The 11,218-nt window shown below is 38.0% G+C and overlaps 1 protein-coding gene across 2 annotated transcripts; it reads right to left on the bottom strand.

The window, feature by feature from the left end:
- Nucleotides 1–361: 361 nt before the first annotated feature.
- On the bottom strand, nt 362–9,653 carry mfap2 (microfibril associated protein 2). 2 transcript variants are annotated; one of them, XM_014471847.2, is made up of 9 exons: nt 9,581–9,653; nt 8,290–8,347; nt 5,721–5,765; nt 5,411–5,431; nt 5,249–5,329; nt 5,115–5,156; nt 4,942–5,029; nt 2,269–2,342; nt 362–955 (listed from the first exon to the last, which is right to left on the bottom strand). In XM_014471847.2, the coding sequence occupies exons 2-9, from the start codon at nt 8,318–8,320 to the stop codon at nt 852–854; spliced, it is 486 nt and encodes a 161-aa protein (XP_014327333.1). In that variant the 5' UTR covers nt 8,321–8,347; nt 9,581–9,653; the 3' UTR covers nt 362–851. The 2 variants fall into 2 exon arrangements, with proteins under 2 accessions (XP_014327333.1, XP_023209199.1); XM_023353431.1 differs by lacking the exon at nt 9,581–9,653 and adding an exon at nt 8,506–8,584.
- Between the last annotated feature and the right edge of the window lie 1,565 nt (nt 9,654–11,218).

Raw genomic sequence — 11,218 nt, forward strand, 5'->3', positions numbered from 1 at the left:
AAAGTATCATTATATCCAGTAGATGCAGTGATGTGATTCTCACATTGATTTGATTTAATTTGACATTCTTTTATTTAGCAGTTATTCAGCCTGGGAAGATCTGGGTTGTTGATGTACTAAATTAATACACATTTTTTCTTTTAAATGGACCATTTTACTTCTTGTTTGGTCTCTACAGAGCCCCCTAGAGGACATGAAGGAATTTGTTTTCTTTTGCTTTCTCTGGCAATGATGTACTGATCAGTTCTTGCGGCATAATTGATTACTGTAAGCCTTTCTTATGGTTGCCTTTCTGCTATAATATAAGGCATTTGCATGTTATAAGGGCCTAGTCAAAGTGCACAACCTCACACAGAGCAGCTGGAGTTTAAACATTTTATTTTTTTCAGTTTTTATGGTGACATTTTTACAAAGCAGTAGTACAGAGGCGGTGGTTGGACGGCCCTTTAGACCAATCATGCTGATGTTCTGCAGCATCTTATTGTCTCTCCTGATCATCTCTATTAATGACTGCTTTTCAACAAAAGTACAGTACAAACACAAAATATGAGATTATTATGGCACAATGTTAAAAAAAAAAGGATAAAAAACAGAAATAAAATGAGTTTTCATGGTTTTATGAAGCCATGAAAACTCATTTTCATGCACCTCTAAAGGTTTTATAGCACCAGTGACTCACATATCCGTCAGTGTTATTGTTGATCCCTCATAGTACACACAGGATCTACTGGGCAGACATTAAAAACAACAAAAATATTCAAAGTGCTTTTCGCACAAGAGTATGGAGCCATACGGAGGAGTCAGGAGGGGAGAGGAGTCGGTATCCCGGCTGGCAGCGTTCCCGATCCGGATCAGCAGCCGCCGCAGCTTTGCCCACAGCTTCCTCCGAGCGACGCGCACTGACCGCTCAGCGCCATCACACCGCAGCGAGAGAACTGATCACGGCACAGATCCGCTGAAAGAAAGCACACGCAGAGAGGTCAGTTCATCCTCTAAGACGTGCCAAACTCAAGGCCCCGGGGCCAAATCCAGCCCGCCATAAATAGAACTTCAAGATACCAGATAATATCTAGTCTGATTTGATCATCTTTTCGCAGTTTTCTATTTCTAATAATAATTTTTTTATAATCAGTTGAATACATTTATAAAGGTGACCTGTTATGCTTCCTGGAATAGGTTAGGATAGCTAAATGGGCAATAAAAAACATTTTTTTAAACAAAATAATTGGTAGATAATGAGAGTCTGGTCAGTTCTGTCTATTTTGGGCATCCTGTCTTTTTACAACCAATTAAGCTGCTGCTGGCCACGCCCCCCAACTCAACATTTACACTCACGTGTGAAAGTGGCTGCAAACAGATCCTCAATTATACAACAGTACATCTTTGAAAAACAAACATCAAGAATGCAGCAAGTGGCTCCAGGATGGTAACTCAACAACAAAACTTTTCCAGCAGCCATTGTACAGCGGTAAAACCAGCTGACCAAATGTTCTGGCGCCTTGCTGGGGTTGTTAGGTAACAGCGCAGCGTGACTCAACAATCGGGAGGTTTTTGAAACGGCTCATTTTCCAGACACCAAAATCATTAATACCAAAAAAATGGCTAGGTGGATTTTTAAGCTGATTTTAAAACCAGTTAAGAGCCAAGTGGACGTACAAAAATATGCAAAATATGAATTTTGCATAGTAGGTCCTCTTTAAAACAGTGAATTAAGGAAATCTTATTTCTGTTTCTGCATGGATTACAGCAGTGGTCCTTACGTACCCCTGCCCTGCATGTTTTAGATCTGTTTCAGTTCAAATAACTGAATGAGCTTCTATGCAGTCATCAAATGCAGCAGAAGCGTGTTAACTCATCTAAGTCAGGTGTTTGGAAGTGCACAGACACCTAAACCATGCAGGGCAACTTGGACCACTGGATTAAAGGAAGTAGTTTTGTGTTTCATTAGATGCACGCTGACCTCACGATTTAAAACAGCTAGCATAAACTCTAGTCTAATGAAGCTCAGGCACTTATAGTCTTTACTGAGGTTTAAAAGGTGATTTATCTGTCTTGTGTTAAAAGTGGTTGATCTCTGACTCATTTCCTGAGTGTTCCTGCTGATGAATGCGACTTGTTTCACTAACGAAGGTCGTTGCAGCCCTGCGGAGCACACGGGTAATTTCTGGAGCAAAAAAATAAACGTTTTATTATCCCATTACTGTGCAGTTTGCCATTGCTGTTCAGTCAGTGATGTCAGGATTTTCTACACTGCAGCTCTGGACTCACCTCTGAGCAGTTCCTCATGTGCGCACACGGTCCTCATGCAGATCTCCTTGTTGATGACGTAAACTCGTCTCAAACTGAGCAAAGACACAAAAAGCTCAGACGTCGAACATATCAAAACTCAAACACTGAGAAACATCTGCATTCACTTCCTAAACATTACCATATACACCACAAAAAATTTACTTTGCTAATGATTTACTTACTTCCAGCTGAAATATAAAGCTTTTAAAAGATGGGGGGTTAAACATTTTTGTTTTTTTATTTAGATCTTCATGATGAGAAAGCAGGATGTTGCTGTGTGATTATTTTATTTTCCTGTGTTTCACTTCTGCTACTGTGCTCAAAAATAAGTTTGTTTAAAATACCAAATATAGCTTAAATATTGGCTTTCATTTCCTTTTACCAAACGGCATTGGGAATATTGCACTTTCTACTCCAATTTCAATATGAAAAGAAATGTGAGGAAAAATAAAAGTGTTTCCATTCCTGTGAAACACTGTACTAATATTTAGATGACAAATATGGAGATACATTTTGTTCAAAAATTTGTCCTAAAGAAAAAAAAAATCCAAACTGAAAAAAATATTTTGACTAAAAAAAAGACGAAAAAAAATGTACAAAACTATGTTTTAGTTTCACGGTTGTTGTTTTTTTCACCTTAACATTTTTTTTATTTCTTTTGAGCAAACCTTATGGCCCCAATTTAGCTTCACAGAATAAGAGCTGCTTCAAATGTTTGTTTCATGGAGTTACCAAATTCTAGGAAATGCATTCTGGCTCTGGACGATTTAGCTACGTTCCACAGTTTCTTCATTTCTTGGTTCTACCTTGGAAACCGAATGCTTGATGTAACCCCACGAGCTTTGTTTTTTTTTCTTTCTTTTTTTTAATAAGGCTTATTGGTTGTTTTCCATTTATCAATCACATACAAAACAAAGAACAGAACAACTGTTGGCAGGAGGAATTACTTACATTCTAGCAAAGATAAACATATTCAGGCAGGAAGCAGCATTCACATTTACTTTTCAATTACCCACAAGCTTTGTCTTATTGGATTATGGTCTGGGCTGACCATTCAAGCAAACTTCTTGGCTTGGAACCAGTATGCTGCTTCTCACTGGTCTGTTGGAGGTCATTTGTCTCGTTTTAAGGGTATTTCCATTTTCACATATATAGCAACATGATCTCTTCAAGTGTTTAGATGTAGTCATCAGACTGATCTGGTATAAATAGGCTTGAAACCCCAGGCTGGGATATGAACCCAGGAAACTCCTACTACAAGGCAACAGTGATACAAACTGCCTCTATGCAGCACTATCAGTCATTTATATCTGTGAAAATGTTAACCACCATGTTTTCTTCAACAATGGGACTTGGCCTGGCTTCATCTTAATATATTACTCACAGGTAGCTGTAAGCCTTCTTTGATCACCCTAAAGCTGGATCTTGGCTGAGTTTTGTTTTTCCATTTTAGCTTTTCTTCCATTTTGGAAGAAATGGAAGAAAAGTTTTTTTTGTTTTCTCCCATATATTTCTTTTGTTTCCAGTTTAAAGCATTTTGAGACCATAACACAGTTCCTGTGTTTTGACCTTGCTGTCATTCAGTGAGGTCAGTGAGTAGTTTATTACTCTGCTACAATAGTAAGCTCTTTGCTTGGAAGAAATATCATTTATATTAAAAACTGATCTGGTTTCATCACAATGTGGGTTTTATATCAGTCGACACTGGTTGTTCTTTTTTGCTAAGTTTGTTTGTTTGTTTTAAATATCTAAAATATATTTAAAACCAAACTAGCCAAACTAGTTTCTGCTTTATCCACAGTTTCCTCTCCAGCTGTTGTGCTCATTTTCTCCTTTAATTGCAAGTCGTTTTTTATTTTTAAGAAGTTAGGCACAGTGGCGAAAACCTGAAACTGCTAATGTTTAAGCTAACAGGTCGTTGCTAGGTAACGACCTGTTAGCGAGAGACTTGACGCCACCAACCTAGCTTAGCTGATTTAATTCCTTTGTAGTAGTTTATTTTTTATATCACTTTTGCTTTTATGTTCCATTTCTAATTCTGCCTCTCCTATGTCTTCTATAGAGTTACGCTATTGTAATTGCCATACCTGTTTGTGCTTACCTTGACAAAATACAGTTAAAAAATAAAAAATAGCTTAGCTGACCGCCAGGCTGAGCGGCTAAAACCTTTCCTGCGCCTACATCTCCCAGAATGCCACGCGGTTCAGAACTTTATTTTGAGCTCAGCTAAAAACATAGACGTCCAATCTTCTACTATGGATGACTGATTCTGACATAACTGGCAGTAAACAAATAATAAATATATAAAGTATTTCATGTGCCAAATATTGCATTCAATAAATAAAAAAATAAGAACTTTCCCAACTTTTTTGATTATGTAGTGTAACATAATTTAATATTTATTATTTTCAAAAGCATTAATTTAAATGAGCTATTATTTAATTCTACATTTTATTTCCAATGTTCTTATTTTTTTATTTAATTATCTTTTCAATTTGTTCATATTGTGTATTTATTTAACATTATATTTCTAATATTTTCCTTTTTGTAATCATACATTGATTTATGTCCTCCTTTGTTTCCTCTGAAGCAGGAGCACGGTAATATCAGTCACTGTGGGATGAGCCTCTTATGTCTAAGAACTGTCTCTACCTGTAGAAGCAGAGGCTGTTCAGACACTGCTTGCACGGTTTGTGCACTGAGTAGAGTCTGGTGCAGGGATACTGTTCCTCTCTGCAGTCTGGGAATCAGACAACGAAATAAAAATCAGTTCTTCGCTCTGCCACAACCAGCTTCCAGTCCTCTCTGCTGTGCAGCTGTCTTACCGAGCGGTCCAGGCTCTGTGGGCTCGGTTTCAAAGGTCGGATCTGGAACCCAAACACAGCAAAGAAGCATGAAACGCCGGTGTTTAGGAAAGTCTTGTGTCGAAGGTGGCAGGATGAGGATTCAACGGGTTTACCTGACTTCTCCGGAAAGACCGCAGGCTCAATCTGGACCTGCTGCTGGTAGGATCCGGGGAAAGGCTCTGGGTTCTGGGTTTCTGGTCCAAAAAGTTACGAATATTTAATCATTTTTTTAACACCTACAGTGGAAAATCTGAAGCGCATTGAGAGGATTTTACCTGAATAATAGTCATACGAGTCTGTGAATTAGAAGAGAGAGAAACATTTTGTGAGATCAAAACCCAAAAACAAAAGTGATATGAAAAAGAGTGCAAACAATTATGGCGAGGATGTATTAAATGACTTCATCTCCAGCATGTTTACATCCAGTATATCAGTAGAGTGAACTGAAAACAGCTTCGGGGCGGCCGGTAAACAACAACAGAGAGAACCATGGAGGCTTGGTGAAACATCAGAGGGCAGCGACGGATCAGCAACAGATGTGCTGAGCTTCCACAGCGCAACTCAATATTCTCAGAATAAACTCACCAGGGAAAGGAACCTGTTCCTGGTACTGGGCCTGAGCAAGCACAACTGGTTCAAACAAATAGAAAAACAACATTAAAAAACAGGCAGATGTTAGAAACACTTCTTCTCCTTGTCATAAAGTATTATGACATGTTTATTCACGGCGCGCTCTCTCCTATTATGAGATAAAGTGAAGACTTTAGACAAGCAGAAACCCATTTATCCCCCTTTTATACAACAAATTTAATTAGAAGGAGACATAATTAGGAATAAATTATAAATTGGTAGTGAGTCTATCAAATAAAAAGATGGGAAAGGCCTCATTATCCTGTTTTAAGAAGAAAATAGTTCCTAACTGTTTCAAATGGTCAGAAAAATGACTGTGCAGTTTTCTAAAAAGTATTTGCCCTCTTTACAGATTTAATTGTTGTTTTTTTATCCTATCTTGTCACACTTAAATGTTTCAGATCATTACATACATTTTAATATTGGACTTAGATAACCTGAGTAAATCAAAAAGGCCTTAATATGGATTTTCCTTATTAAGCGATTAAAGCTATCCTATCCTGGTGCTGCGTAAAAATACTTGTCCTTGAAACTGATACCTATTGATCATCAATCAAACTTTTGCAATAATATAGCTGTAAATTTAAGTCCCGATTTTAATTAAGTCACTTAAAAATCATCCTTTTTTTTTAAAGCATTTTACATGTGTACTTATTTTCCTGCCACATAAGCATAAGTTCACCAACTGATGACTTGAAATTCTCCTTTAAAATTTAATTCCTTTTGTCTTTTGTCTCATAAGTTCCCTGAATATTTTTCTCCAAAGTCTTGAATCAGCAAGTCTATTTTTGGTAAAAGTGAGTGATTTGAACGTATCACAACACAAACATTTCATATCAGTCGATATTGATAATCATTGATTAATTTTTTGTTTTAAATATCTGAAATAGTACCAGATTGATGAAGTTACACTTCCTGCTTTATCCGCAGCTTTCTCTCCACGCTGTTGTTTTTTTATTTTTAAGCAGTAGCAAAACATTAAACTGCTGCTGTGGAGGTTTCTCAGCAGGTTGTTGCTAGGTAACCAGAGTGAGTTACTAAGTAACCAAAGAATGAATTAGTTAGTTGATTCCACCAACTGTTAGCTGACTTTCAGTAAATATTCTATGAACTGAATATTGAATATTCCATCAGATGTTTTATTTACTGATATTGATCACCTGTCTATCGCCATATATACTGTTATTGAATTATTGTCCAGCCCTAAATATGAGACAGGCTTTGTGATCTTTTTGCTCAGCAGTGGTTTTCTCTTTGTGGTTATCAATTGAGACATAAACACTGACTTTAACTGAGGCATGTAAGGCCTACAGTGCTCTCCAACTTACCCCAAACTTTTATTTTGAGTTAGCTTTGGTTTACTGAATAGGAGCTAGTGGACATGCCAACAATTTAATTAAGTGCTTTGCACTGGAATCACATTTACCCAGTTATGTGGACACATTCATGCTCAGACTGTTGGGTAAGTTGGGGTTGGGTGCCTTGCTCAAGAGCACAATATGTAGCAGGAGGAAGCTGGAATGTAAACTGTGAAATATCCAAAATTGTAGGTAAATCAAGAGGTTAGTTTGGATTGCTCTTTTTTCTTTAATAAGTAAAATCATAATCTGTGTCTGATTTTAAAATTTGTTTAGTAGTCTAAAACAAGGTTGTTCAAAGTGGGGGCCGTGGGCCGTTTGTGGCCCCTGGAATTATTTATTTATGTATTTATTTTTTTACCATGATTCGAGAATAAATTAGGACAAAACTATGACTTGGAAATCAAAATCTGCTGACAAAAATGTTAGTTGCAACACAAATTGGTCACAATTTCCAAGCTTTCTGTTTTCGTTTTGTCGTCATATTAACTACTAGCACATCTATTCATGGACTTATGCTCTAAAGTACACCATGGCGCACCCAAATTGGATTTTATGTGCTGTATTAAAACTTGGCTAAATACAGTAAGTATGTTTAAATAAAGACTGACCTAGATCCTGTTGTTTATTACTGAGAACAGGCAAATTATTTTTTCCTATTTTCTTCAACCGAGCCCAAAATAATAAGCAAACTGGATGCCTTTCAAAAATCATTTGAGGTTTTAGAAAAAAATCTGATAATTTGTTTAATTAACATAGCTTGTGCTCAGTTTATTGTTGAGTAGTTTAAAAAAAAAAACTATCACAGCAACATTTTGGCGAATTTAGTTTTTAAAATGTATTTTTTTATCCATGAGTAGCTTTGAGCTGACGATTTTGGCCCACAAAAAGTGACAAAAAGTTTGGACGCCTCTGGTCTAAAACATTTAAGTGGAACAAAAACAAAAAGAAAAATGTGTGAGGGGGAAACAAAGTCTTTCTGCTACATACAGTGCCTAATTAAGAACATATAAATAAGATATCCTGACAAAACTTCTGCAGATTCAGGGAGAAAAGTTTGATGTTTTGTTTAGTGTAAATGCCAGCCTCTATTACAGCAGAGAGTAATGTTGTAGTTTGTGTGAAAATTCAACAAACATGCATGTAAAATGTTACATGGCAGTTACCTGGCATGCAGATGAGTAGGAGGACTCTCATGGTCACTGGGAGGTAGACTGACTTTAACTGAGGAGAAGACGGAAACAAAGCAGCATGAGGACAAGAAAGTTTTCCTTTTGTCTCCCTTTCCTCCTCTGTTTCTTCTCCTCCTCCTTCCGTCACCTTTCCAACCTCCCCGCCGCTCTCTCCCCTCACCGGCCTCACACAGACACTGAAAAACTTACAGCGAGTTTTTCTTTCTTTTTCCTCGCTGGTGCGGCAGACACTGTCAAAGCTGCATTCCAAGAAAAGAAACAGAAGACCCCCTTAAATCCCACCCCCGCATCTCCCTGTGAGTTTTCTTCCTCCCTCCCTCCCTCCCTTCCTCCCTTCCTCCCTCCCTTTCTTCCTCTCCGTCTCTACATCCTTCATTTCCCTTCTGTCACACTCACTGGTCATTTCCTCGAACCCTTCCCCCTCCTCTCTCTCTTTTCTTTCTTCTGTCCTCCAAGAAACTAAAAAAACTCAAAAATGGGAGCCTAAAGCTCCCTTGGAGAAGCACAGAAAATATAAATCAGACTTTTTTGCACACATTAAACGTCTTAACTCTTGATTTCCAGACTGGAACTACTTTATGGAAAGTATGATTATTTCCCCCTCAACTACAGATCAGCACATTATGCATCCCACCCTCTGACTGAAACAATGGACTGCAGTATTTATGTCTTTGTGCACCAGCATAACTCACAAACATACAAACCCGCTGCTCCTTTTCCTGCATCATGGTGTCTATCAGAAACCATATGTTTTCTCAGCACACATCTGGGAGCAATTAGCCCCCCTCTTTCCACACTTCAGTCCTCCACTTTCAAGCTACAGAGACCCCCAGGCCCCGTCCCCTCCACCCTCCATCCTCCACAAGCTGAGGACAGCAACAGGAGATGCTCGGCTGGCATCCATTTGGGTCGGAGTTTTTGGAGTCCAGTTACAAACAAAGACAACACATTTCCAACTTGCAATGCGCTTTCATTGACCCCCATCAGACCAGATTTGTTTTTTTTTTTTACTTAAATTTTCTCTCCAGCATCTTCACTCATCTTCCTCATCTGGTAAAAAAAAAAAACAACATAGCCAACATGCCAACTTTGAACATGCATTAAAACAGAATAACCATCATTTATTGATCCACAAACATCTCAGATCTCTTTTTAATTTAAGTACATTCTTCTGGACAAATTTAGTTACATCAGTGTTGAGCATAAAAAAAAGAAGCAAACAGACATTTAGATGCATTCATGAGCTTTAATGCAGATTTCTTACCTAACTTTGGTTCAGTTATCTTCTGCCGGCGCGGATGCCTCCTGTGAAAGCAGGAAAGTCCTGCAGCTCCTCACTGAACCAGCCCACATCAGCAATCCCCTCCTCCTGCTGCTCCCACCCCCGACCCAGACACCAGCGCTCCACAGACTGGCTAACGCTTACTCATTCATTTTAATCAGGAGTCGATCTGGGGCAGCACATGAACACAGTGCTGCATTTTAAACTATGACAAGGCTACAATCTAAAACTCCTAATGCAAATGAACTCATTTGAATAAAACACAACAATCCGGTTCACAAGTGCATCTCAGTTACTCACAATATGAAGGAGAAGTTAAATTATTTCAATGATTCAATTCAAAATTGAGACTTATGCTCATTTGAATGCTAACTTTTGATGCACAAAAAGTCATTGCTAAAGAAAATGACTGTTCACAGAGAAAGCAAATTATTGGAAAATGTAGTGGAAGGAAAACATTTTGATTGAAGCAAATATCAGTTGAGGGGGAAATTTGCAGCTGGAGGCAAAGCTTCTGGAGCCACAGACGTATCTACCGAGTCAAAGTCCCAAAGAGGAACAGTGGAAAATTCAGCAGCCATGTTGGTTGAAATTTGTTTTACTTTGACTATAAATAAATAAGATGTACTATCCATCTGCTGACCTGGTATCCTCGCATTGGTGACTAAAAAATAAAAATTATTAGGGATGCACCAATATCGACTTGATAGCTATGCATTAAAAAATTAACATCATTGGGTGATACCAGTAAATCCGTGCATCCGTAAACATTATGACATCTGCTCTGCTCAAATTCTGTTCTGTAAAGACTAACCCTAACCTGGGAGCAGTTTGAAAACTTTATCTGATCAGGAACTATTTAAGTGGTTCCTTTCCTAAAGTTGGGGAGTATTATTGAAGCTGAGGCCTCCAGGGATTGCAGCGCCCCCATGTGGTAGCTACACTTAAAAAAAATACTAAACAGCTCCCCCGACCCCTTATATGGAGAACCATTTCAGCCAAAATTAAATAAATAATTTGGCTCTCCATAAGAAAACAGTTTGTCTTGCCAGGGAAACTTGTGTTGCAGAAAAATTCAACAAATCTTTTTGCAAGTTTTTCTTAAGTGAATATACTTTACCAGAATTAAAAGTGTTGCACAGGGCGTTTTATTCAATAAAGCACTTGTGGTGAGTTCAAAAACTAATCCTCACCATACATGGGGGAAAAAAAGAAAAACACAATGTTTCTGTTGCCCACTGTGTCTAATCTGTAAAGAATTTACACCAAATTTAATCACATTGTATAGGTTTTCTGATCAACATTACTTGACAAACATACAGAGAACCTTTGAGATAACCAGTTATGAAGTTTGTTTCGTCCAGGATGTCTGCCTCATCTCTTAAATGTGACTTATTGTTCTTCCTTAAACATGTTAGGATGGGTCTATGAGCTACACAAAACATGTCACTTTTTTTGTTTGCCAAGTTCTGCCTATTTTGAGCTCCTATAAGATTGAGCTGTTTTAGGGACTCTTGTCACTTTAAATCTAATCAAGGTGCTGCTGGCCACTCCCCCAAACTCAAGGTTTATACTGGCTCGTTAAATGGCTGCAAACAGATGCGCAATTATACAACCGTA

This window comes from Xiphophorus maculatus, chromosome 20 (genome assembly GCF_002775205.1).
Source record: "Xiphophorus maculatus strain JP 163 A chromosome 20, X_maculatus-5.0-male, whole genome shotgun sequence".
Taxonomy (NCBI): domain Eukaryota; kingdom Metazoa; phylum Chordata; class Actinopteri; order Cyprinodontiformes; family Poeciliidae; genus Xiphophorus; species Xiphophorus maculatus.

What these genes read in the sequence shown, in the direction of transcription:
- mfap2 (XM_014471847.2), bottom strand. Translation starts at nt 8,320, where the DNA reads ATGAGAGTCCTCCTACTCATCTGCATGCCAG. An exon ending in GGAACAGGTTCCTTTCCCTG is followed by an intron (nt 5,432 to 5,720) that starts GTGAGTTTATTC and finishes TCTAATTCACAG; the next exon opens with ACTCGTATGACTATTATTCA. An exon ending in CTCGTATGACTATTATTCAG is followed by an intron (nt 5,330 to 5,410) that starts GTAAAATCCTCT and finishes TTTTTGGACCAG; the next exon opens with AAACCCAGAACCCAGAGCCT.